The sequence below is a fragment of the Folsomia candida genome, unplaced genomic scaffold, assembly GCF_002217175.1.
Source record: "Folsomia candida strain VU population unplaced genomic scaffold, ASM221717v1 Fcan01_Sc008, whole genome shotgun sequence".
Taxonomy (NCBI): domain Eukaryota; kingdom Metazoa; phylum Arthropoda; class Collembola; order Entomobryomorpha; family Isotomidae; genus Folsomia; species Folsomia candida.
This window is the reverse complement of record NW_019091200.1, coordinates 1,358,699-1,386,128: the sequence shown is the minus strand read 5'-3', so window position 1 is coordinate 1,386,128 and position 27,430 is coordinate 1,358,699. Positions and strand designations below refer to the sequence as shown.

Below are 27,430 nucleotides of genomic sequence, written 5' to 3'. Positions count from 1 at the left end.
ATAAATAAGTACGCACCTGACTTAACAGTAGTTTGCACATGATGAAAAGTGATGTGTTTATTTCATGGAATTTGAGTTAGACAACAGGAAATGAATCAATGCGATTCTATTCTTAAGAAAGTATAAAAGTTGTGTAAAAATCCGCACACATAAAAAAAACTAAAAATGATGATAACTTATCTCCATGATTTTCTAAGAGGACGGAAGAACTGCACCCACAGCTTCATCCAACTCAATTCCGACCTCTTCAATCAGGTCCGCCTTAGACCCAGGCCAACCTTCCAATGCGGCTTCCAGTATGCTTGTCCCCATTTTCTTGCGGGCTCGCCATTGTCCCAAAATTCTGGCTCGATTCGTCCTGATCTTATCCCGCTCACTCTTCTCCAACACTTCCACATTAGCAGAAGCGAATTTGTCCCTTTTTTCCGACAATGCTGCATTCTCTTCAGTCAGCTGTGGCGTTAATTACAATTTTAAAGTTTAATATACTTCCGGTTAGTTTGTTGTATTTGATACTGATGATTTTATAAATGTTCCAAAAGCCAGTAAACGTACCTTTGCTATCATGATGATCATTTGTTCCGTCGTCATTGAGCTGTTGATGTGTCTGAGTTCGGCTTGCGACTCTTTCATTTGAGCGTCCAATCCCTTGATGGCTGTCTCTTTTTCCTCGATTCGCTTGTCCATCGCCTTTATCTCGTCCGCAGAAAAGGTGTCTCCAAGAATGGATTGCGAAATGACGTACACTTTCTGCTTACCGTACGTCTTCTCACGAACTTGTTCATCCTTCAATCATAGACAGAGAGATGAGGGGGGTGGGGAATTACTACAAGATTATGCGAATTATTATGATAAGCAAAGTACCTGGACAAGCTTATCAAGCGCCTTTTGCACTGCAGTCTTGCCATGTTCTTTATGAAGGTTAAGAACAATATCGTTCACAGAGTAGGGTCGATTTTGCGCCTTGAGATAATCCAAGACCGCATCGACGGCAGAAGCCTCCTTCTTACTAGCCATAAGAACGAATTCCTTTTACGTGACGTCAACGAGGCAAGGGATTCTGAAATTGAAAAACAAATTTTTAATAAATTAATAAAAGTGTAGTAATTAGTAATTTTTAATTTTTAAGAAACTGAAAAGTCAATTTAAATACATTTACCTTTACCCTGTATACGAAATAAAACTTCGATAAGAGTTTCCGCCGTAGTTTGGTCAAAAACTGACGAAGACGAAACAAAGAATGTAAAAATTTGGAATCAAAATTAATGAAATATGAAAAAGGATAGAATAGAAAGAACCCGGTCAACAATACCAAAAAGCCGATGAATCTGAGTAAACAATAAATATCGCTTGATTTGAATTTTTGATTGCCGGCTTCGATCATCACCATAAACCAACAGTTCACATTTTTGTTTACTTTGGATGGGTTTGATAAGTGATTGATAAGTCACGCATTTCATAATTTTGTTATTTTGCATCCAATCTGCACTGCATAAATGCTCGACACGTTGTCCTTCGTGGCGTTGTCGATATGCCCTTATTAAAATAACACAGAGACACTACTGTGTAGAAAATTTATGCCAATCCTATGAAAAACTGCAAAATTATGATATGGCGACGTAAATACGGTTATGGCGATGCGAACCGGTTTACGACATGTCGGCAACACAGATGAGGACATTGTGTCGAAATTTCATTCAAATCGGATGAGAAATGGCGAAATTAAGACATGGTGGACGATTGCAAAAGCATGCGAATCTAAAATGGCACGTTTTCGCGAGGAATGTCAGGTAGCCAAATCGGCTCTTTAACCTCGTGACCTTGAAATGTCCTTCCAAACCGTCCTATACATGGAGCTTCGTGAAAGAAGATGGTTTTTCACTTTTTCAGTCACCTCATTTGCATAAGTCTCACATTGCCTCCTTCCGGCCATGCGAGCCTTATGGACCTCATTGTATATGCAAAGATAGGAATGGCGAAAAATTAAGAGGCGAGGATTGCCACACCACGGTCACTGCACCAGTACCACATTATTAAAATGGATAACCCATCTTCTTATCAAGACGTTCTCGATAAGCCTTATCGAGCTCGATATCCTTGTCCGCCTCATCTGCATGTTAAAAAGTCGACAACATCAAATTAACTCCCAAAAAAACATTGAGGGTATTCACGCACCCTTGGTAACTACGTAAACAGGGTAAAATCCGTAAACTTACAAACGTTTACAAACAGCTTCCCGTGAATTCACTTTCGCAATTATTTTCGTAAAAATTTATTTGATAATTGAAACAAAATGCCGATGATTTCCAGAAAAAGGAAATTAATGGAAGAAATTTGTGGAGCTGTATTTATTGATGTAATAAAGCTCTTATAAAAATTTCGAAATTCAACCCTCCAAAATTCTAATCCTAAGTTATTTTTCGACTCCACACCAAATCTTAGCTGAATATATAAATTCTTCAAAATCGGTATGGGTACCCCTTCCTTATTATTGCCCATCTGGTTATTTTGTGTTCATCTTTGACTTCATATTCTTTCATGAGAATCTATTAAGTATCACTGTTCTGAATTTCAGCTTTTTGAGACAAGTTATGAAAATCGGTATGGGTCACCCCAGCGGGTCCCGGATGTGAAAATTTTACCAATTTCACTTCATATTCTTTCATTAGCAGCCACTAGCAACCTCTATGCCAAATTTCTGCATCGAACAATTTTTTTCTTCCCCAAATTGAGTTTACAAAATACCAGGGTTGTTAAAGAGACAGTAATTTGATAAGGGGTTGCGCAACGTGAGCACTTTTTTCGATTTTTCTTAGGTGAGGCATAGTAACCATGACCTCTTGAAAAAATGCATGGTTACGGCGAAGCCTAAGTATGCAAACAGACCCCCCCTCCCAAAATTCCACTCAAGATTGTGGCAAAACGGCTAATCGTATCAAAATGGTGTAAAAGGCAATCGTGCAGACCTTGCTGGGTAGATGATGCCCGTCAGGTCTAGAGACTTGACAATCTTATTTTAACCCATTTTAAATCGATTTTAAACTTTCAAACGACTGGCAAATTCACTTTTCCCATGCAAAGGTTGTGACTCGTCCATGTTTTAATGTGCGGAAATCTATAACGCGTCATTTAAAACAAACCCGAGCGAAATCGGACAAGAAATGAAAAAGTTTTCTTGGTAGCATCTGCAGCCAGTTACGTTGCTTGTAATGTTTCTTCATTACTTATAACAAATACTCGTTTCTATTAGCAACCAGCACAATAGAAACATGTAAGCTCTGCACTTACATATGCAAATATCTAAACATGTAAATATGTATGTACATGTATGCACTTTTAGAAATCCAGTATTAAAATAGTACCAAGCGGTATTCAGAAATGACTACAAAAATGGTATTCATAACTAATGCTCTGACGTAATCATGTTTCGTTTTCTCCCATGTGAGAAAAATTTCACGGTGAAAATGCAAATTCTCTTTCACGTTTTCCATCATAACTTTGTTTAAACTAAGGATGAGCATTACGAAAAATCCTGAAACACGTGTTTAATCATTTATCTAAGGATACATAATTATCGTGTTTTCGTCAAAATCGGAGCTAGACCGCTGGCGTCATCGTATTGCAAGCAATAGGAACCACTGAGATTTCAATTATACCAGATTTCTAAGTGTGTGTATATACAAAATACATGTATGTATGATGTTGATGCATTTCTTGCCCTTTAGTCCACGGGTGATAGGGGAATTTAATTTGGTGTTCCACGCATTCACACCTACTGGAGAATTAATTGCATATTATGTAACGCATCCAGGCTAATGAGATTTAATTTGGTATCTATTATTGATGAAAACTTAGAGACTTAAAAACAAAAAAATAAACTAATTCTTTAAAAAAAACTTAGGTGAGGCTTGCTTAAAAGGGAGAAACAAGAGGTTCTCATCGTGTAATAAAATAATATGCTACATCAATGTTCATCTCATGATTTATAATTTTAGGTGAATACAACAACAAATTATATGCGTTTCGGACCATTTGCCTCGCCGTGGGCCATTTTATGATTCAAATAATTAAAATAACTTGAAAATTTATTAGCGCTCAGTGCATTTGATACACATATGCAGTAATAATTCATATGAAACGATACAGGATTTAGTTAGATAATTTCGTTATCCATAATCTATTGGTGATGTAATGTACGAAGCTTGAGTTAGTTTGTAATATTATATTTCAGAACACTAAATTTTAAAAACTTCGACCTATCTTTGAAATATATTCATGTAGGCCATCAGTATAAGCAGAATCGAATAGTAACGAAGATTGCAACTTATGTATATTTAGGTACAACCATCAATATGGCGCACATACTATATATATACATATATGTATTTGTATGGAACAATTAATCAGGCCCACGGCGAGGCAAATGGTCCGAAACGCATATAATTTGTTGTTGTATTCACCTAAAATTATAAATCATGAGATGAACATTGATGTAGCATATTATTTTACTACACGATGAGAACCTCTTGTTTCTCCCTTTTAAGCAAGCCTCACCTAAGTTTTTTTAAAGAATTAGTTTATTTAAATTTTGAAAAAGCTGGTGGTCCGGACCACCAGCTCCTGATTGGTTATTAGGTTTTCCATACAAAATTTTTATTTCATGGCTTATTCTGGTAGCTGTTTGTCCGTCTGTCGTCACGATAAAATAATCTTATCATTCCTATCCTGTATTATCCTTATGTTTTAGTATTGTTGGAATTCAAATCTTTATCGATTTAAAATAATATAGAGTGTTTTTATAATGTATGTACATAAAAAACGGTATTAAATTGTGCTTGTGTATTTGTATGTATACATATACTGATAATTTCTGAATCGGGCTATGCAAAGTTGTACGGTGAGAATCTCACCGTGAGATTTAATTGAGTTTCCCCTCAAATTTACTTAGTGATTTAGCTTAGTGATTAATTTTTTTCAAAATTTAATTTTTTAATTATTTTAAAAAAATCGCCCACGTTGCGCAACCCCTTATCAAGTTACTGTCTCTTTAACAACCCTGAGAAAATACTTTACAAAATTAAAAGACGCCTGTGAGCTGCGTAAGTTTACAAAAGTTTGTAAACTGATTTTCCTTGGCAATTTTTGTAAAAGTTTGTAAACGTTTGGAAGTTTACGGATTTTACGCTGTTTACGTAGTTACGAAGGAGTGCGTGAATTGCCTCATTATAATTTTTATTGTTTAAAAAATGATTTATTTTTTTGGACTTTTGGCATAAAATTATAATTATGCTAAACTAAATTAGCATAAATAATTATCATTATGCTAAAAAATATGCATTTCAGTATTTATTAGAATTATATTGTGCTATTGCATGCATATAACTACTTATCGCTTATGTATTTAGTGGGTCGTGTCATTGTCGAGGGCCCTTCTCCACTTCCAGTTGATGAGAGATTTCCTCGTGGGAAGATCCTTGTCGTCACCACCATTCTTCTCAACATTATTATTCCCCCTCCTCCCTCCCCCCAAACTCTTCTCCTCGTCCCCACTGTTCTCGTAGGGGGCTCGTTCTCTAAGAAACAGGGAATAAAGGTTGGCCGACGCGGTGGCCATTTTCAGCTCAGAATTCGACCTGGTTTTTCTCTGGTGTGGATGACGCTGACTATTTTGCAGGGATCGTGACCCTTCCGAAATGAAGGTCACGTTTCTCTTGTGCCGTTGCGTGGTTGGGGCGGAATTGAGAGATTTTGACCCCGCGGCAAGACCACCACCGAACAAACGACTCTTCTCCTCCCCCCGTCGGCGACTGTAACTTCGCAACCGTTGATGCTTGATGGGTGGGAGGCTTCGTTGAAGTTGGCTATTAAACACGGCCACTGCTCCAGGTCGGACTAAAAATTAAGGCAAATTGTACATTTTTAGCACGTTACATAAATAATTAGCTCGTTGGCTTAAAAATTTCCCTAACTTTTCTTCTTGAGTTGGGTCAAAATTTCTAGAGACAATTATGAAAACGTTCAAAAGTCAAGGGTGGTTTCAAGATCAACTTCGGAAATTTTGATCCAACTCCAGAGATAGGGAAAGTTACGGAAATTTTAAAACGTACGTGGTCTTGCTAACTGCCTAACCGTAGCCGCGGAAGAGTGGGACAATATCCCCACGGTTATTCGATGTCCCAATCATCTGTTCATGTTATATAAACCCCTCCCTCCTTTATCCTACAATGTTAATGCCCTCAGATGTCCCCACGGCTTCCGCGACCACTGATGCTTACTAGAAACTTTACTTACTTACCAGGCGTTCTAAAAGCTGACGCGATATTGTCAGCGATAAAGTTACGTCTATTTAGAATCTGTTGTGTCGTCGTGGTGGGAGGAGGTTCACCGTAACGCGTCCCTTTCGGGGACTTCGACTTTGACGCGCCACGATGACGAGCTGGCGGTCGTTTCGGCGGTGTTGGAAGCAGTAAACTGATGGAGGATGTGAGCGAGGGGACTGGAGTGGTACAGACTGGAGGAGCTCTCGTCATGGGGGACGGAGGGAGCGGCGGAAGGTGATGGTGGTGACGACGATTTGACCGTAACCCTGCCAGCGGGAGGGCGATGTACGCATCTCTCGTGAGCGGAAGGAGGGGCAATTTGTTAACCGAAGTTCCAGATCGACTCCCATTATTGTTCGTTCTCAGCGGGACTGGAGGCCCAATTTCGAGACAGAGTCGTGAAATGGCCTCCTGAACGGCGTGAGCTTGTTGAGCGTCCGTGAAGAAAGGGAGCGAGCCTTCCGGTTGAGGCGGAAGTGGTGGAGGCGATGCGTAGGTGACGAGTCGTGGCGACGACTTGTTGGAGATGGACCGTTTTGTCACAGTCTCGCATTCGATGACTACTTTCGTATGGCTGTCATTCGTTGTGGCGGGGACGATGTTGGTGCCACTTCGGGACGGACTTTCCAGTGATGGCTTGACGACGGGACAGTTTAGACCACCAAGGGCGGCGTGGATGGGAGGCAGAAGTGGAATCAGGGGACCAGAGCGTGCTACTTGTGGGGCGAATATTGATCTTTCCTCCTCTTTTCCACCATCGCCATAGTTTGTGCACATGGGGGGACCACCCACTTGGATAAAGTGCTCATTTTCCGACACATTCGTCGTCGTGACGTCAGACAGGGTGGACATGGAGCATTGCGTCTCGATGTGAGTGATGTCACTTTTGTTGATACGAGGAAGACGAGGGGAAGGATTTGTCCCTTCATCTTCTTGAGTGACGACAGGGTTGACGACCAGCCTGGAAAAGTCTTCTTCTTGCCCGTTCACCTGTCGTGACGGGCAGGGTGGCGGTGGAGCGGAATGGATTGAAGTGAGTGACAAGAAAGACTGCATTCCTGGCAGAACGGAAGAGGAACAAGAGTCGTCAATGCTTTGATGATTCTTGGAGCAAGAGTCGTCAACTTCCGGATTCTTCATCACAGCAGCGATTAATTTCGTGGAAGAGTCGTCGTGCCGGTCATCGTCGTCGGTAAATAATGGTCGGTCGAGAGTGGAGGTGGTGGTGTCGACAGTTTGCGCCGTGGTGGAGGCGGGTGAAGATAAAACTGGGCCGGGTTGTGGTAAAGTGATAACACTTACGTCTTCTTCTATACGTGACGTTTCCACTTCCGGTGATTCCCACTGGACTAAGGTCGTCATCCCTTGACCATCGTCACTCTCCATCAACGTCACGTTGCTGCTATGTCCCGAACGGAGGACAAAGTTTGACGCCTTCTCGGCCAGGATGAACTGATCCGGAGGCAGTTTAATGGTCTGCTCGTCATGTTCTTTGTCGTCGTCGTCGTCATCATCGTCGTCCACCATGTACATGATCGTGATTGCCAGCGCGTTTCCCTGCGAGTCTTTGACCACCGGAATTTCTGAGGCTTTCGCAGAGGCGGATTCCTTGTCTCGAAGACTTTTCAATATGGGGAGACAAGTGTCGGGGAAAAGGGCGTTGTACGTGGGCAGAATGGAAGACCCAGATTTGGCGGACGAGTTGGACAGTTGATGACACAGGGTGGGGTTCACTGATTAACAATTTAATTAATTACATCGTTATAAAATTAGTAAATATCCGAACTGACACCTTTTTTAAGAATTCCCAACAGAAGGTCGTCGATATCGAATCGCGTGCCAGGATATGGTCGAGGCTCCACGATTTGAGATAAGGCGAACAGACAGTAGTCGTCGTCTGCTATTTGATGCAAATATGGAATTAGCATCCTCGGGATGGGCGTTCTCTTTGGGATCTCGTCCAACGGTTTCGCCACGACTTCTTGCCTAGATAATTAAGTAATCATGTATTTGCTTGTAATTTCATTCCTGATAAATTAACAGTTAACTGACAGTGCTTCAGGTGCAAGTAATCACATGCAATAAATAACGGCAAGAAAGTGGTTGCTTGCAGCTATTTTCACCTGCAGGAAATGCAAGGTGCAAGAAACTATACAGCGTGTGGCTGGATGGCTCATATTTCTTGCACTTTCTCGCACTTTCTTGCACCTCGCATTTCTTACTTTCTTTGCTTTGCAATGCAAGAAATGTCGAAACTAAACAGTGTAAATTGTGACTCACAAGTAGAGTCGCATCGTGTTGGGCGTCTCCTTCTGCATGTACTCAATTACTCGTTGCGCCTTCCAAATGTAATTTTCTATCCACGCCTTTTCCGACCTTCTTCTCCGACAAAGGTCCAGCTGCTGTTGGAGTGTGGCGTGATCCGTTGTAGGCAGACACAATTCTAACCCGGCCTACCTTTCTCTCAACTTTTCCAGCGAATTTTTAGCCGTTTGCAGTTTGCTCTGTAGCTCGTTGACTTGTTGCAAACCCTTGTCTCGATTATAGAGAAGTTCCTGGTGCACAAATCTCGTCTCGTCAAAAAACTTGTCCCATTTGGTGGCTCCATTCGCCTTGGAGCGGTGCGAATCGAGGTCTACCTCTTGAAAGTGGGAGTACATCAAGACCCCGGTGCAACGGGGACAGTTTCGTGGACGGTGGGGCAAGAGTGAACTCAACATTGACCGCACGGATCGCGTGGTCGACCTGAAGTATTAATAAATAATTATTAACGCGTTCTTTCGAGTTTGCTACATTTTTTGAAATTCAAGGTGCAAAAAAGTGCTAGAAATATGCGCCATTTAGCCACACGCCTAAATTGCATGAAACATGCGTCATATGAAATACAGCGGCGGGCGTGGTTTCTTGCGACTTGTATTTCTTACAGGTCAAAATAGCTGCAAGAAACCACTTTCTTCCCGTTATTTCTTGCAACTGAAACACTGTTTATATATAAAAATTGCATGTGCCCACAATTAATTACCCGATAACGGAACTCGACGTGGAACAAAATTTCAGAAGGCACTTTTTATGAAAAAGTTCCCCACACGTAGACACCACAATGATATCGTCATCCGTCTTTTTAACTGGCCTGCCTTCCCAGCCATCCTCCAACTTGCGTCGCCTAAACTCCGCGTCCTTCTTGTACTTGAGGTAGTTTTCTCGCATGGAGAGTCCGTCCTCGTCGACGAGGCCGTGGCAGCAGATTGGACAGCGGTGAATCGTATCCAGCACGATGGAGGAGTTGGAAACGTTGTGCTTCTTCCGGTTCGCCGTGGCCGGGTTGTGGACCGGGATGGGCTGCTGGGTCCCGACCAGGACGGGAACGCCGAGCCTGGGGTGACGCCGACGTGCCGGAATGACATGACTTTTACTGGAAGGAGTCGATAACACTTGTAGCGACGAGGAGGGCGTCGTCCTCCTCATATTTTTTATGCTGGAAGGCCGTGGTGTGAACAGGGTGGTGCGCTGACGGGGTGGAGTGGGAGACGGTTTTGACGACGACGACGCCATGTCTACATAAACTACTTTAAGGAAATGGAAATTATGAAATGAGGGCTGAATTTATTACGAGGAATTTTGAAATTACATTTTTTACGGGGTGGCGCCTAGTTTTTTGGGGGGAGTGGTTTTTTCTCGTCCATAATATGTCACCGAGTCGTTAATGGTGACGCATTCATTTTTCAGGATGACGCATCAGTTTATGCAGGTAATTGATTTCAAATCCTGCCACCAACCTGACAATTTTTAGTACATGACATACCTACAAAAACTAGTCTGGGTCTAAAAGTTCTTGCAACTTAAGCCGCAAAATGTTGCATAATTTGAATGCAACTTTAACAAAAGTGATCGACCTGTGCATTACATGCCCCAAACCAAAACCACTATTTAGTTAGTAACTAACTAGATTAGACGCACATGTACTAAAATATTTGAGGTAGATGCACTGAATAACCATGTGGAAAATGACAGTGCGGAAGCCACTGTAATTGTGGCGGATCATTAATTTACTTACACGGGTCGATTTCAGTTTGCACAATCAATTGGTAACAAAATCCTAATAATTGATGTGTGTGGACCTTATCGAATGAGAATAGGCGATGATGATGAACACATAGAGGGGAACACCACGTGAAAAAAAGTACCTCAACAATTTTCGTGGTGTGAGTCTGTGGCATTTAAATTCTGTATGCATCATTAGAACTGGGGCATTTTTTAGCAAAATTTAACCCTTTCTCTCCTCCGCTACGCCATTTCTTGTGACCGACTATGCAACCCAATGCAACAAGGTACCACGTACGTAGTTATGACCAGAGGGCGGATATGTATTTAGGAAAAATCGGTGAAATATTTCATATTTATGAAAAAATCTCAACATATTTACGAAATATGTACATAAGAATAGGTAGGAATTTTCACAAAATATTTGTGTTTTTGAAATTAATCCTCTCGATTTCTTTGTGGTCCAATTTCTTTGAGCAACAAAATCTCCTGAAATCGTTGGAACGGGATATTTACAAAACAAATTTTTGAAAAAGTATTTAAAAGATTTGCGTATTTTTCAAATAATAGCGGAAATATTTATAAATATTTAGCAAAAAACTAGATACATGTGAATATATGAAAAAATATTTTGAAAGTTTTGTGATCTATATGAGTTAAGGAGCACATCCACAAAGTTTGACCCCTTATCGTCATACAATGGAAAAGTTGAAAATATAAATGATTATCCGCCCTCTGCTTATAATACATACAGTTAGGTGCACTTTTTTCCTACTTTTCATGGTTGGTCGACCGAACTGCATTTGATTGCATCCTAATTTTAATGGCATGTTTTCGCGAGAGAGAATGCAGCGGAACTAAGTATTCCATTTTTTGTACAAATAATTGATTCAGTTTCATTTTCTTGCCGGTTATATGTACATATTTATTTCATAACGATAACTTGAAATTTTGCTTGCGATCTTGACACTTTTTTGGGACAACAAGTTTCAATACCGATAATTTGCGACTCATTAAAAAAACTAATAATATTTTTTTACCGTGATGCCAAATGAATAACTGTTCTGTTGTCTTGATCCAACCACCACTCATCCAAAGAGACAACAATTGGTCATAAAAGCAAAAATGTGACAAAAACATGGCGAAGCATGAAGCCATAAAAATTTAGAGATAATAAATAAGCGAATCGGTTAATAAATTAATGGGCATGATAATTCCGTAGATTTTTTTTTGCAAAAAACGGACCAGGGTCGAGCATGGGCGGGTGTTGACGGTCGTCAATAACTTTACAAAGGAAGGTCTGAAGTGGTATTTTGCATGCACAAATTTGTGCGTCAGGTTGATTTGAAATTGTGGTGTTGCAAATTCAGAGGGGTTTGGCTTCTGCATTTTATGTACATACTTGGCTTGGCTTGGTGCATGGTCGCAATTTGAAATGTGCAGTGCAGATCGTTTCAGGATGCATTGGACCATCATGTGTGCACGAGGAGTATAAATGGCGTGAATTCTGTGATGAATGATATCAGTTGTGTGTGGATTGACAATAGGATTTCAGTCTCAGAGTTTGATTTTAAATTGGAAATAAATTAGGCAAGTGCGAGCAATGGTGCGAGCACGTGTGGTGTTGATGGGAGTGGTCGGCGTGGCGCTGCTGGTCCAGTTGGCTGACGCTGGTGGACATGGTATGCATCTTAAGGAATACAAAGAGAGACGTACAAATGGTAAGAGGGAGGTCTGAATTTTCGTTGTCTTAGGAGGATACGGTGGGGGTGGTGGCGGACATGGAGGGGGTGGTGGTGGACATGGTGGGGGTGGTGGCGGACATGGAGGGGGCGGTGGTGGACACGGAGGATGGGGATGGGGTCACAGTGGAGGGGGAGGAGGGCATGGAGGTGGTGGACACGGCGGTGGTGGCTATGGAGGCGGAGGTCACGGCGGCGGTGGCGGAAAAGGGCATGGAGGTGGTGGATATGGAGGGGGCGGCCACGGTGGGGGTGGTGGCGGAAAAGGTCACGGAGGGGGTGGTGGAGGTCACGGTAAGAAAATTCTCCAAGTTACATAGCATAACTTTCCTCTTATTCTTCCATGTCTCTTTATGTAGGTGGATACGGTGGGGGCGGCGGTGGCGGAAAAGGTCATGGTGGGGGTGGGTACGGAGGGGGTGGCCACGGTGGTGGGGGCGGAGGTCGTGGAGGTCACGGATGGGGCTGGACTTCGGGAGGTTATGGAGGTTCGTAATTTGATCTCATCTGTAATATTGTACAAAAATACCAATCTAAATATGCAAACAGGTGGTGGCGGTGGGGGTGGACATGGTGGTGGCGGCCATGGGGGTGGTGGATACGGAGGGGGTGGCCACGGAGGGGGTGGTGGAGGTCACGGTAAGAAATTCCTCAATTTACATAGCATAACTTTCCCCCTAATTCTTCCATGTCTCTTTATTCAGGTGGATACGGCAAGTAAAGCTTACTCTCCACTAGTACGTGCATACTATTGTCTCATTTTGTACATTTTTGTTACCATCTCATCCCCAATGTCTCCCTTCCATTATAAATTCCCCCAAACCAAATAATACCGAGTTTCATTCTCCAACCAGCCAAACAATTTAAATACATTTGTAAGTATTCGACCAGTATTTTCTTAGTCCACTACTTAACAGCACTTACCTTTTTTAAATGCCACGAGTTAAAAAAATAAACGCCAAGTTATTATATTTTTCTAAACAAACAAAAGTGCACTCAAAATTCTTTTCGACAAAAATTCCAAGTATTTATTTACTTTCCTTCATCCGCTATCATCAATTATCATAAACTTTTCGTCAGTGTGCAGAGGAAAAGTATGTCTTCATGATAATAACGACATCCACGAGACGCCATTATCATTACCATGCACCCGATACCCATGAACTAATAGAATTCATGGTCTCCCTCCTCATGTCAAGTGCATATTGTTCCCAACTACATACGTACAAACTTTCCGAGGACAACAATGCATTTATTTACATTCTACTTATTATAACCACTATTGATTCTTGGCATGAAAAAAATTGACGATATTCTGGATAAAAATCGATATTTCAAATTGTCGTGGGATGTTTTGTCATTTTATAATTTTGTTGTTGATAACAGCCAAAATTGTGATTATCCATAATGATAACGTTCCCTTTTCTTTATCCAATGTCAAACTGAAAAAAGCAGGCTAAATGATATCTTTTTTTTCGCGATAGACAAACAACATTTAATATTTTGTTATGCATTTATGCCAACAAATCAGGAACCCAAACATAAATTGTGATGACCGTGTGGGTGGAGAAAATGGGGAAATTATTGCGTCTCGTCTCATCGAGTGAAAGTTGTAATGGGAAATTTGGCCGGGTCGGATTTTAGCATAATTACCGCGAGCGTGACCCCAGGAGGAATAATCATCATGATATCATACGTATCACTTATTACCTATGCAGCACCTAAATAAATCCAATTAAGCTCCACCACTTGGAGCAAAACTGCGTAATAATTGAGTTTGTCCTCCGTCGTGGATGAGTTTTGTTTCGTTTCGTTTCGTTTCGTTTGTCGGTCGGTGTGTCTACTGAAAAGAAATCAATAACAGGACGCTCATGGAAATCCAAACGATGGCTAATCAAGCAAATCACCATTATGCACACGGCTTTTCCCTCGGTTTGGTTTGGTTATGCAATAATCATAATAATTTCTCTGAAAAAAAAGCAGCACAGGAATTTAGTCGGATGATAAAGATGTGTCATCACCATCGGCGGTTGGGTAGTATCCTTGTGTGGAGAAAGTTCTGGGAACACGTATGCATGTATCTATTGGGAATTTATATTGTACTGTACTGTGCTATGTATTGTATATACACATGTGGTGGTGGTATTGCATGCATGGCGTGTACACATATGCTGGTCGTCGTCGTCGTCTTCTTTGTCATGTCATGTCATTCCAATGTCATCCTGCTGTCATATCTCTCTCCGTCTGTCACCAAATGCCCGCTTTTTGGCTCCTGCTATTGGGCAAGGGAACAAAAAATGTTGGCTGGCGAATGAGCTAGTCAAAATATAAAGAGAAAGAAAGAAATAAAAACTAGGAAAATAAAAGTAGTTACTACTTAAATCGATCATGATTCCGATGCGGTTAAACTTACAGAGTTTGAAATAATGGATTGAAATTGCTGGAGAAAGCAAAAATTTAAAATGCTGACATTTCTTTTTCATGCGAAATGTTTACTTCGCAAAAAAATTGCATACAAACGAAAATGGGACAAGTTGCTCTCGCTTATTTATGAAAAGTTTAGGAATTTTCACTTTAAAAATTAACCTTACAAAGGAACCAAACCAAATTTCCGTGTTGGTCTCATCCCTATTTTATGCCATTTGAACGGGTTGAACACACCCGGAAGTAAGAATGGGAGACGTAAACTGTGTGGATATCGGTTTCATAAAGAATTCGAATAAATAAGTTATTGAAATGTTTTTACGTAAATATTTATACAAAATGACCCCGCGCGGTATGATGTCAGCGTCCAAATTCTACCTGAAGAAGAAGATAGTTAAGGAGGAGTACATATTTAGGTGGTTGGTGGTGAGGAATAAGGTATTTATGCAAATAGCGTGTACATACAGAGAAAGCCAAAGCCACAGAATTTGTAAGACAACTTTACTGGAGTAGAGGAGGAGGATTTTGGATTGGATTGAAGGTAATAGGTAATATCGATTAGATATAAAAAAGAGTGGACTGTTGGCGAATGTCCATTCAACTCAGGTAACTATGTAACTTACAGTGGAGGTCTCCCAGCGGTTGCTGTCCGATTTTGAGCAAACTGGTATCAATCGATCATAAATTTAGGTAATATGAAATTTGCAAATGATACGATCTCCCAATGGTCACGTTTGGCAGAGATATTTGCACCCGAAGAGGAGAAAACGCACCTAAAAATCGATGAATTTTACACTGCAAAATTATTGCGCGTTCGGATGCAAATATCTCCACCAAACGTGACCATTGGGAGATCGCGTCTTTCGCAAATTTCATACTACCTAAATTTATGATCGATTGACACTAATTGGCCAAAAATCTGAGAGCATACGCTGTGACACCCCCAATAAAGGTACAAGCGCCATACATACGTAATCATCATCACCCATACCTGCGAATATAGAGGTAGGTATATGTCCATCCAATCCAACTACCTGTCCATCCTTCGAAACCACTCCAGGTGTGTGTTGTGGTGGTGAAAGTCGTTAGTGTGCTGCCAGCCCTTCGTCTGGACACACGCAGGACATGGGAAGGGAAAGAGGAACAAGCACACTGCTCAGCATACCGTCACCGATATCATTGCTATCACCATTAGTATCTTTCGGACTATGGGCGTCTGCATGGGAAAAGGTACGCACGTAGCTCAAAAACCACGATTTAATTATAATCAACTTAATTTACTTATCTAAGAAGTATATTTTTTAAATAAAATATTCGAGTGCATGATTTCGTCAGGTGTCCAAAGCTGAAAAAAGTAGTACTTATACTGACGCTTGATCGGCACCTTTAATAAAAACTTAACCATTCAATAAAAAAAACCTGATTTTTCCCAATAAATTTCCTAATTAATTGTTCCCAATAAATGTTTTTTATTCAGACACGTCAGCAATAACTTCCGACCTGTTGGACCCCGACGGGAGGTTTGTTTCGAGTAAGGGTGCGGATGGCTCTGGCGGTGGTGTGGGGTCGACCAAGCTGAACAATAATGACGGGATGAGGAACGGTGGGGTTGGTGGGGACGAGAAGATATCGCCGCCTAGAACGCCCATCATATTCGTGCTTGGGGGTCCTGGGTCGGGGAAGATTACGCATTGTGACCGCGTCGTGCAGGAAAGGTCGGGCCTCGCTCATATCAACATGACGGACCTCATCCAACAACATATCGTCGGAAATGGTGGGAAAATGATAAGAAAGACCTTAATGTTCAATTATATGCGGGTTTTGAAGTTGAATTTTTGTGACTCAACTTTCCCTCGTCGATGTTTCAAATGACGATTTTGAAACCTGTTCACATTTGTGCGTTTTTAACAATATGAGGATTTTATTGCATCCAAAAATCGATAATCCTTAGATTTGCTAAGTTAGGGGGTTATAATTTTGATTTTTTTTCATGAAAAAATGTGTAATTTTCGCTTATTATTTTTTATCTATTTTATTTCTATTTTCTCACGGAAGAAAAAAAATCTGAATTCTACCCTGCTAACTCTGCAGACCTAAAAATTCTGTAAAAAATGCACGGAGATGAAAAGGTTTCAAAATCGCCATTTGAATACATAAAAGAAGAGAAAGTTGAGACACATAAAATTAATTTCAAAACTTGGATACAGAACAGATACAAGTCCACCTTAAATTTCTGTTAATTTCTGAATTCCTCTATTTATATATTTAGGCCTCAACGATTTTAGCCTCATCCCACCCTCCAATTTGATAGAAGTATTACAAATGGAAATTAAGATGGCGGTGAATGCGAGAGGATATCTGATAAGCGGTTATCCTCGGAGTATGCGGGATGTGGTGGAGTATCAAAATAAGGTACGTAATAAGTAATCGTGTTTATTTTCGGGGTGGCGTCGTGGGAAATGGCCAGCCAGCCGCATGGTCAACTCATTTCTCGTTTCATTGTCATTTGTCTCGCTGCCCTTGAACCAATTTTTTTCTCGCGTTTGTCACTTAATTCCTTTTTTCGTCCTTTTTTCCTCCAAGGACCACACCAAGAGTTATCGAGACACAACAAACCATTAGCAAAATTCTTTCTGGTCACTACTTATGCGATATGATCATATCAAAATAATAATAATAGCGGGGAAAGTTGCGCTGTTGGAGAAAGTTCGGCTTTAATGATTGGTGCCAATCAAAGGAAAGTTTTGCCAATCAAAGGAATAAGAAAAAGGCTATCAAATCAAATATCAATTGGCTATTTGTTACACTCTGTCTCGGCTGGAGGTGTTTTTTCACCTACTTCTTTTTACCCCGATTGAGGGCTCATGTATTTGTCATGTCTGTCTGTCTTTCGATAGACTTCAAATTTTGCACAGGTGTTAATAAGGTGAAAATATGTACATGCAAGTTTGTAAATGAGTTAAATTGGTCGAGTGGTTGACCGTTTGGGGTCGCATATTTCGTGTCAGAATTTCAAAATAGAAAGCTGAAATTCGGCACACTGAGTGCTTGAAAAATTCTGAGATAAAAATTTAAAAAATTAACAAGAGAGGGTGACCTACACCAATTTTCAGAAATGGCCTTAAAAATCTGAAATTCTGTACCGTGATACTTCATGACTTCTCATGAAAGAACATAAATGAGTAAAATTTTGAAGCTTACTCCGTCCCTGACTCGGGCTATACGAAATAGATTTTTCTGCCCTTATAATTTATACACCCTTTCATCACCAGCACATCAGGTATCACATCTCGCCTTGATTGGCACGGCAGGCAGGAGGCGTTTCGAGAAATATTTTACGAGAGAGAAGAAAAACTGCACTGCATTATTGAGACATTATTATTCTTCCCAGAAGTTTGTGAACAATGAAAATTCTTCAGAATCTAATTTAGGACTTGGGCATTGTTAAGGTGGCAGTAGTGGCACCACGCCAGGCATGCCACATGTTGATTAATTGATCCACGCTCAACTTGTGACTAGTTTCTTCTCTCCTTTCATTTCATTTCACTTCTTATCTGACAGACTTATTATTTGCGTAGAAAAAGGGGAAAAAAGTGTAAAAATAGTTTATCTCACTTGAAGAAAAAGGTGGAGAAAAACGGTGTCCATCGATTTAACAAAAAGTTTCAGAAAAAAATGATGCGATGTTCGACTTTCCAAGAGGCAGAGGAAGAAAGTGCTCCGTTTTACTTACCTGGAGGGAAAGTAGGACTGCGTAAATGTGTACATAATGAATAGGTTTATTTAGGTACGGGTGAGTACGGCCTTGGCAAAAGTGTGTCGTTGTGATGTGCAAATGTACACATTGTTCTGATGATGATGATGACGGATTAATAAGAATGACAATCTTGGTCTTATGTAAATTTTGCGTATTTCAGCTTCAACGTATCGATGCCGTAATTCTGTTGAATTGGCATATTCGAATTTTGGAGAAGCAAATCGAATACGGGTCTCAGTTGGGGGACACTGTTCTTCAACTGGCGAGAATGGAGTTGAAAAATTACTCGAAAAATGTGTTGTCGGGTAAGTTAAGAAAATAAAATAGGGTGTGATTCATGACTATAAAGCATGTATCTCCAGTGGCCGAGTACTTTGACCAACTGGACAAGCTGACCGTGGTGGACGGAGAAAGGCAGCCGACAGAGGTACGCAATTTCTAAATTAAGATGACCGTGAGAGAAATATTTTCTCTCAAAATATGATTTTTTTTCAGGTGTACGACGACTTTCTGGCGGCCGTTGATGCCTCCCTTGCTGCGATTCCGGCCGGTGGGTACAACAAAGGTGGCGGTGCTGGGAACAAGAGGCAGAACGGAGTGGGTGGGAAGAGTCTCATTTCCGGAGCGGATGTCCCAGCTCGTGCTGCGAGGGGGATTGCTCAGCAAATCTCGGTCGGACAAAAGGTACTTTTGGATATCTCAATTTTCTCACAATAGAGGTCTTGACTAAAGTAGGGTCAATCGATCGCAGCTTTAATTAATATGATCTTTTAGAAAGACACTCTCTCAGAATGCGCACGTTTGACAGAGATATTTGCATCCGAAGAGGAGAAAATGCACAGTAAATTTTGAAAATGTACAATTTGTCGAGTTTAAGCACATTTTCTCCTCTTTGGATGCAAATATCTCCCCAAACGTGACCATTGGGAGATCGTGCCTTATGCAAATTTCACAATAATTCAATTTGTGCTCGATTCTCAGGCCAAAATCGGAGAATATACGTTGGGAGACTTCCTTGCGATGTCTCTCCTCCTTAATTTTCTCCCTCTTTTTTCAGGTGATCTGGATAATTGGGGGTCCTGGTTCCAACAAGTCTCTCCTGTCCTCCACCTCCGTCCGCCTGCACCACTCAGGTCGGTGGGAGTGGATCAGTGTGGGGGATGAGCTCAGAAACATCGTGGCCGTGGCCGGGGGAAGCACGAGCAATGGTCACGCGGGGGGAAAGTCTCACCAGACCAAGAACCACCAAGTGCCCAACTTCCTTTCCCCCGACCAGATCGTGGCTGTGAGGAACGCCCTCGTGAAAGGGGAGCTCGTCCGGGACGACATTGTCCTCGCCCTCATTCGTGACGCCATGTCGAAGGCAAAATCGAAAAAGTGTTTCGTACTCGACGGCTTCCCGAGAACGCTGAAGCAGGTGGAAGGCTTCCGTGACATGGTGAGTGAGAGACTCAATTAATGTGCAGAGGGAGGATATGTACTCATTTTCAACTTTTTTTGTGATGACGACCGAGGGTCAAAGTTTGTGGATGTGTTCCCTAACTTTTATAAATCCAAAAATTACGAAATATTTTTACACATTCTTAATTATTTCTTGGTTTTCAGACATATACATCTTAAATATTTCCGCTGTTTGAAAAATACATATCTAAATCTTTTAAATATTTTTTCAAAAAATACAATTTGTAGAGATATTTTGCAAATATTTCAACGATTTGAGACAATTTTTTTGCTGAAAGCAATTGAACAAGAAAAAAATCCCGAGAATTAATTTCAAAAATACAAATTTTCTGAAATCTTTATATTAGTAATGGGTATATTAGTATATACGTAATATATTTTACTTTCTTATGTACATACTTTGCAAATATTTTTGGGATTTTCTTCGTAAATATTAAATACACATTTCAGCAATTTTCCGCAAATACATATCCGCCCTCTGATTACTTACTTAGGTGAAAGTTTGGTGTTTAATTTACATGTTACATAGTTTCCCGGCGTATCGCCACCTCCACCCTGCATTCTCGTGGACTGTTCGGAAGTCGAGCTAGGTCGGAGTTTGGGTCAGAGGGCGAACAACCGATTATCTCAGCACAGAGAGGACGACCTCAATTCGGCCGCGGTCAAGAAACGTCTCCAACTTTATAGAACCGTGACGCTACCGACATTAAAGGTTTTGGATGACCAGCATCGACTCCATATTGTGAGTGGGCGGAGGTTATGTAAATTTGCAAATTTGTGTGTGCCTAATAATTTATGCAGTCGGTTGAGGTCAAGATACATACATAGTCAAGCAAACTAATCATGTATATAGGGAAATTTCGTGCGATATTTGTCAAGTAGGTGTTGGCTTGAGGTCAAGATAGTCGATCAAGTAGGCTAATCGTGTACGTATGTGGATATAAATACGTAGGGAAATTTTGCGTGATGCATATTTGCAGTGTTTAATTTCGTGCGGGTTTGCCACATTTCTTGCACTGGAAAGCAAGAAATGCAAGAAATGCGAGGTGCAAGAAACTTGGAGAAAGTGCAAGAAATATGCGCCATTTAGCCACGTGCCTTATGAAGTATAGTTTCTTGCACCTCACATTTCTTGCATGTGGTTACTTGCACCCGAAACACTGGGTATTTGTCGAGTGGGTGTACAATAAGTCATACTTTGCTAGCTGCCACCCAGAGTATGTACACATAAAAACATCGGAGAAAGTGCAAACTGCCCGCAGTTTGTACTTTCTCCCTTTGGACTTTTTTTGGTGGTGGCTCATCAACCTTTGTCTCGTCATGACAGAATAATGAGACAATCAAGTTGGTCAATGACATCCATTCTTCTTCCGTCTCCTCTCCAAAAGCTGTCTCTCTTCAATGGTAACAGGTGCAGCCAGCCAAGCCACAAATTTTTATACGGAAAATTGATGTCGTAATGGTAGTTGTGCATGTGTGGTGGTTCTGTTTATTTACCCGGGTGCCATAGGGACGGTTTTGATGAAGATGATGATACACGTCCCCACTTACTTATTTATTTACCCTGCCAGATACTTAAATACCCGAATGCTTTCACTTTAGCCAAACTAACTACTATAAAATTACTAAGAGTTCTCCTTGCAAAATTCATGCTGCTGTGAAACAATTAAACGATCGCATTTCGGAGAATTTAAGCCAAACCGACAATTTATGTAGTTTTGCTTGAAACGTAGTAGGACTCGATGACTCATCGTCAAATTCCGGACATGTTTAATCATTTTTCGGCTCTGGGAACTTATTTATTTATTTAAAAATTCTGGACGACCAATTTGGAGAACAAGTCGTTGCCAACTTTTTAGCCCGAGCCAGGGCTTATGGAACCATCATATCCGTCCGTCCGTCTTACGATAACTCTCGTTAAACTCATCCTACCGATGGAAGTCGTCTGGGTGGGAGGGGTATTATGCACCAAAATCGTTGTTGAAAACTGAAATTTGGCATTGAGGTGTCTAATTGAGGAATATGAATTGAAATTAGAAAAATTTTTGACTGGAGGGACCCGAGGGGGTGACCCATACCGATTTTTGAAAATCATCCAATCCAGCTCAAAGATTTATAAATGATAAGCATGTTTTACCGGCCGACTTTGGGGGGTTGATTAGGGTCGATACCAGTGGAGCCAAATTTAGCTTTTTTTAGAATCCAAACTTCAGGGCATATTACATAACATACTCAAAAAAGAATATTTGGCTCCACTGGGGTCGACCCAAACCAACCCCCCAAAGTCGGTATGATTTTTGTATTTTATTGGAAAATCCACCCCATTTTCCACCATTTTGTTGTCGTTAACAACTTATTTTCTCCCGAATTCTCCTTGGGAGAAAATTACTTCATAGACTACTTTCAATAGCACGAGCGCGTGTAATCATGTTTGTCCATCTATCGACAAATTGATTATTAGGTTTCGTAATATTTACTCGATTGACTTGAAATTTTATATCCACCTGATTTATCTCAAATATACAATTCAGTTAAAAGACGAACCTTGGGAATCTTCTGGGTGTGACATATTCAGATCAAGAAGCTCTGCCTTTTTAACCTCTAGAATTTTGTAGGGTTTAGATTATGCCTTCATCTCCAACTTTAATCATATGTCGCAGTCGCAGTACAGAAAAATCGGATCGGGTGTTACAGAAAGCAGTTGTTGAGAGGGAAAAAAATCTCAAAAATTGTCCTGATGCCCAATTTTGATAACTTCTGCTTTGGGTGCCAGAATTTAGACATATTGAAAGTCCAACGTCCATTTTCGAATAGAATAGACTCCAGGAGCGTAACAGCCAGCTCCATGACCTCGTCATGACCTCGCCATGACCTATACCTCGTCGGTATAGGTCTTCGTTTATGCGGTTGAGGTAAAAAGCACGAATCGACTTTCCCCACTCGATTTACCCTAATCCACGTAATATAAGACCGAAAATAACGACAATTAAAAAAAAACTGCGCACTTGGGTTGTCTGGTTTCAGGTGCGTATAAATCCGATCTGGATATGATTTGCAGGTTCGAAAAAAAGATTCATTCGTCCCCGGAGTATTTTTTCGATCCTGAAAATCTTATCATCACGGTGAAAAACCAACATGCTTAGGCCATACCACAATCCCAATTTATTTCTGATTGGTTGTTGACAACCAATCGATTAGCGGGTTGGTTTGTCACCGTGCTTATCATCCCTAAAAGATGATATTTTTGTAATTTTTCCCACCGTGTCTCTTGAGAACATCTAGGGATTCGATTACTCGGATAACTTACAACTGGGCCGTCAAAATCATAGCTTCCAATTTCAGTATCCACTATCCACTCAAAAAACATTGTCCACTGTTCACCATTTTTGTTTTTATTATAAGTGGCTATCTTAATGTGAACGAGGGAAAAATTTCGGTATTTATTGACAGACTTTGTTATTTTTTGAAGTTAGTTAGTTTTTGAACTTAGCTGTTTTTGAACTATGTATGAATTCCTTAGACGAAGATAACGCTTATGCTCCAACGGCGAATACTAATGTTTACTGTTCGATCAGTTTCAAAAAAACAGTGAGGGTCACCCCGTTCTATCCCATAGCAAAAATCTTAGAAATTGACCTTTAATTTTTAAATCCTGTAGTGTCATGCCAAGTTTCAGCCTCCTGGTACCAGTTTCAGTGTGGGTCACCCTTAAAGGTCCCTCAAAAAAATGCTTTGGTCGTTATAGCCATTTTTAGTTTAGTACTCAAATGCTATTAATTCTCCGAATGTCAGCCTTCTACGACCATTCCGAATATTCTACTACCCGACCTATGTTACCCCGACCTGGTCAACTGCTTGACCTATTTGGCTCTTCTTCAAACTCGCTTCTTAAGTTTGTCCAATAAGCAAATGGTGAAAATTTCAAGTCAATCGGTTAAGCCATTTTAGATCTATCGTGTTCACGAACAGACATACAGACATAACGCTTCCATAAGTCCTGACTCGGGCTATGTATTGACATTTATTGCACTTTTGTTACCAACGGAGTTTTTACTTTAAATTAAAAAAATAAATTTTCGCTCAGGCCGAAAAAAACCCCTTGGACGGTATTAACCCAAGATTCCTAAACTTTTTAGCTCGTTTCCGTGGAGTGAATGTATTAGGATTATGTAATGAGGTTGTCCAAGGATGGGCCATCTTTTAAAAATTATTAAAAATTTTCGAGTTGGGGACAGGCACGCATTTTTTGGCGTTGTCACCCATTGTTGGGTGAGTGAGAAATTATTTTAAAAATTATTTTTGCTACATTTTCTGGGGACTGCTTTTAATTTTTAACTCGATTGCATATTACATATGTGATATTGATGACCATTTTTGTCCCCGATACTTTTATATATTTGTACACGTATTTATATGCATATTTTTATAAAGAGCACAACCAGGTAGATAATTCGAGTTCCGGAGAAAAAATTTTCATTTGTCTAAAACTTGACAAAATTTTCATTATTAAATTATCACTCCCACGATAACGGTGGACCTGGAGGACGAAGAGGAGGAGGATAATTTAGTTCTGGAAGATTTTGTAATTGATGAGGTAGCAGCTGCTGGTGCAGATTCAGAAACCACTCCTGCTGATACCGAAGATGAGTTGTTAACGGTATAAGTTTTTAAAATCATGAGGATGTCAATTTTTGTCAAGTTTTTTTAAAGATAAATAAACATTTCTTTATCTGGAACTCGAATTATCCTCCTGGTTGTGGTCGCTATCTTCATAAAAATATGTATACAAATAAGTGTAGAAATACAGGGTGGTTAAAATGTCACGCAACAATGGAAAATTTTTCGATGGGAAAAATTTGTAAATTTCCATTAGTTACCGAAATTTTGTCTCTAAAATTCAATGTTCTAAGAATTTCGTCATCAGTTTTCCACCAGTTTTGATAATAATTATAAAAATCTTAATCCAAAATCTTGTAACTAATGGGGATTTAGGGATTTTTCCCATTGAAAAATTTTCCATTGTGGCGTGACATTTTAACCACCCTGTATACAAAATTATCGGGGGCAGAAGTGGTCATCAATATCACATAATATGCATTCGAGTTAGAAATGAAAAAGTCCACCGAAAAATAATTTCTCACTCACCCAACAACGGGTGACAACGCCAAAAAATGCGTGCCTGTCCCCAACTCGAAAATTTTTAATAATTTTTAAAAGATGGCCCATCCTTGGACAACCTCATTACATAATCCTAATACATTCACTCCACGGAAACGAGCTAAAAAGTTTAGGAATTAACCTTTGGCATTGAAGTTGCTCATGGCTCCTAATAAAATAATATGAAGCGAAATTGGTAATTTTTTTATGTGGAGTGACCCTAGGATGTGGCCCATACCGGTTTTTAGAAATGGTCTTAAAAAGATGAAATTCGGTACGGTGATAAATACTTAACGGCTTCTCAAGAAAGAATATGAAGTTAAAAGTAAGCAAAGTGCAACTAGAGTGACCTATATTCTGACTCTTTGAAACCTTCATATCGAGTTGAAATTTGATATGGAGGCTAAAAACCACTTCTGGATAATTACATACAGCTTGGAAGTTCAGAATGTTAAAGTTAACTACCATTACCCACTGGTAATGGTTGTTACGGGACAAGATTTGTAAATATTTCAAAAATTATGAGTACATAGCTTCTTATGAAAGTACTTATATGAAATTAAAAGCGAGCAAAGTGGAACAAGAGGGTGACCCACACCGCTGTCTAAAAGTTGCTATTTTAAAAGTTGGTAGCTAATATTCGGTCATAATAATGGTCATAATAATAATAATAATAATGGTCATAATTGTGCACTAAAGTGAAAGTACAATGTCGTAACGACCCAATTACTACATATTTTGAAGGACCCAGTAGGGTCACCCCCGCTGGTTTCATAAAACGCTCGTAGACGACCAAAATTATCCTCAGGGTTAGATCAGATTAAGAAATATGAAGTAAATTTTAAGATTTTTTGCCAAGAGAACCCATACTAGTTTTTGAAATTAGTCAAATAAGCTGAAATTTTTTATGCTGGATTACGGAAACATTTTTATGTTTGCGAATAGTAGTTGGTACGGGTCATTTGATAAAAATTTCGAAGCAGACTCACTCGGGCTAAACACTAGATTTTAAAAATATACACTCCACATTTTTACAGTTTTTGAAAAAGATCCCAAGTTTAAGAACCCTTCAGAAAAATTGGAACTCGTTGAAACTGGTTTAATTCTATTAATCAATTTCGTAACTACAATTTTATTGTCTATTTTAAAATAAATTCTCAGAGCTGAAAAATGATTAAAAATTGCTGATTTTAGTGATTTGGTGATGAGACATCGAGTCCTACATACGTTAAAGAGCTGGATCATAACATTATAAATTGATTTTTTAAGCTGGTAATTATCCTTGGATCGATTGATGGGTTATCGATGTCGTATTTTTGTGTCCCACAGATTGACGGTGACCTGGAGGACAAGGGCAGGATCGTGGAAGAATTTAATGAGACGTTAGGCTCAATAATTGACAGTTATGATGATGACCGTGATGAACAGAATAAGCGGACAAACAACCGACTGGGCGTGGCCCCACTGGAAAAAAGGAAACCATCCACGGACACGATTAACGGAATGTATAACGAAGTTCAGCAAAATTCTGAGTGATAGTTTTGGTCAAAATTGTGATGCAGGTCGTCCCGGTGGATATGTAACAAAATGTGCAAAATTTCAGTACTTTATAATTTGTACGTTAACTAAATATTTACACTAATTAAGTGGTGGTGAAAGTCTCTCCATTTAATGAAATGAAATGTTGTACCTTTTTCCATTTGTTCTTCTCTCTCTCACTTGTAATAAGTACTTGTATGAAAATATGCAAATGGTTGGATCGGAACGAGTGAGTTTGTATTTTATGAGTATATGCATAAATAATTGTAAATATTTATGGTTAAGAAAATAAAGGGGAATGTATTTTTTATGGAAAATAGCAAAGTACAGCACAGATTTTTTTAAAAATATTGAAATCGTGTTACACAAGGCTTGCGAGAGCTTATTTATTTTAGCATGGAGAAAGTGTAGCATTTTCAAGGCTATGAATAGATGGATCATGTATTTTTTAAGGCGTATTTTCCTTACACCCGGTTCGCTTTAAGGGGAGTGAAACTTACATATTTCCAGTGAAAGTGAAACGACCCGATCTACCCGTTTTACCCTCCTCCTCATCCTGCAACTTGTTGATAACTCGAATCACATCCGGTTGGATGGGTTGGTTTAGAAATGAATTTATTGGTCTTCGTGGTCTTGTGCCCAATTTAAATTTAAACTAGCTTCTCGAACAATAAGAATTGTGGTGGTGACGCAGAAAGCAGTTGTTTGCTTGACGCCCACGTGTTTAGCAACATATTTACATACACGAGCGCTATTCGGGGTCACCTCCAACTCCAAGGAATGATCAATATGACAATCTATACCCTCACAAATATGTATGCAGGGCATTAAAGTGGCCTACACTACAGATTGAGGGCAGGGTTTCGTTTCTTGTGGGTTTGGCACATTTCTTGCACTGAAGAGCAAGAAACGCAAGAAATGAGGGATGCAAGAAACTGGGAGAAAGTGCATGAAATATGCGCCATCAAGCCACGCGCCCTATGAACGAA

At 40.1% G+C, this 27,430-nt stretch overlaps 3 protein-coding genes across 4 annotated transcripts; 2 read left to right on the top strand and 1 right to left on the bottom strand.

The window, feature by feature from the left end:
* Positions 1 to 31: 31 nt before the first annotated feature.
* Positions 32 to 1,354, bottom strand: LOC110853298 (homologous-pairing protein 2 homolog). The gene is made up of 4 exons (XM_022101549.2): positions 1,160 to 1,354; positions 865 to 1,060; positions 556 to 786; positions 32 to 453 (listed from the first exon to the last, which is right to left on the bottom strand). The coding sequence occupies exons 2-4, from the start codon at positions 1,015 to 1,017 to the stop codon at positions 193 to 195; spliced, it is 645 nt and encodes a 214-aa protein (XP_021957241.1). The 5' UTR covers positions 1,018 to 1,060; positions 1,160 to 1,354; the 3' UTR covers positions 32 to 192.
* A 10,508-nt stretch (positions 1,355 to 11,862) lies between these two features.
* On the top strand, positions 11,863 to 13,088 carry LOC110853156 (glycine-rich cell wall structural protein). Of its 2 annotated transcripts, XM_035854446.1 has the most exons (3): positions 11,863 to 12,043; positions 12,116 to 12,397; positions 12,808 to 13,088. In XM_035854446.1, exons 1-3 carry the CDS (start codon positions 11,965 to 11,967, stop codon positions 12,822 to 12,824), a joined length of 378 nt encoding a protein of 125 aa, XP_035710339.1. In that variant the 5' UTR covers positions 11,863 to 11,964; the 3' UTR covers positions 12,825 to 13,088. The 2 variants fall into 2 exon arrangements, 1 of the variants encoding a protein (XP_035710339.1); XR_002548221.1 differs by lacking the exons at positions 11,863 to 12,043; positions 12,116 to 12,397 and adding an exon at positions 12,651 to 12,742.
* Positions 13,089 to 15,637: 2,549 nt separating this feature from the next.
* Positions 15,638 to 26,751, top strand: LOC110853155 (adenylate kinase isoenzyme 5). Its single transcript, XM_022101397.2, has 9 exons — positions 15,638 to 15,757; positions 16,005 to 16,301; positions 16,797 to 16,939; positions 18,445 to 18,589; positions 18,647 to 18,711; positions 18,780 to 18,968; positions 19,342 to 19,722; positions 20,275 to 20,487; positions 26,232 to 26,751. Exons 1-9 carry the CDS (start codon positions 15,736 to 15,738, stop codon positions 26,436 to 26,438), a joined length of 1,662 nt encoding a protein of 553 aa, XP_021957089.1. The 5' UTR covers positions 15,638 to 15,735; the 3' UTR covers positions 26,439 to 26,751.
* Positions 26,752 to 27,430: the final 679 nt, after the last annotated feature.

Excerpts from the sequence above, each read along its gene's own strand:
- LOC110853298 (XM_022101549.2), bottom strand. The coding sequence starts at position 1,017 with ATGGCTAGTAAGAAGGAGGCTTCTGCCGTCGATGCGGTCTTGGATTAT. Across the intron at positions 787-864 it reads CGCTTGATAAGCTTGTCCAG|GATGAACAAGTTCGTGAGAA; the intron begins GTACTTTGCTTA and ends CTATGATTGAAG. Across the intron at positions 454-555 it reads TGATCATCATGATAGCAAAG|CTGACTGAAGAGAATGCAGC; the intron begins GTACGTTTACTG and ends TTAACGCCACAG.
- LOC110853156 (XM_035854446.1), top strand. The coding sequence starts at position 11,965 with ATGGTGCGAGCACGTGTGGTGTTGATGGGAGTGGTCGGCGTGGCGCTG. Across the intron at positions 12,044-12,115 it reads GGCTGACGCTGGTGGACATG|GAGGATACGGTGGGGGTGGT; the intron begins GTATGCATCTTA and ends TCGTTGTCTTAG.
- LOC110853155 (XM_022101397.2), top strand. The coding sequence starts at position 15,736 with ATGGGCGTCTGCATGGGAAAAG. Across the intron at positions 15,758-16,004 it reads GGGCGTCTGCATGGGAAAAG|ACACGTCAGCAATAACTTCC; the intron begins GTACGCACGTAG and ends TTTTTTATTCAG. Across the intron at positions 18,969-19,341 it reads AAATCTCGGTCGGACAAAAG|GTGATCTGGATAATTGGGGG; the intron begins GTACTTTTGGAT and ends CTCTTTTTTCAG.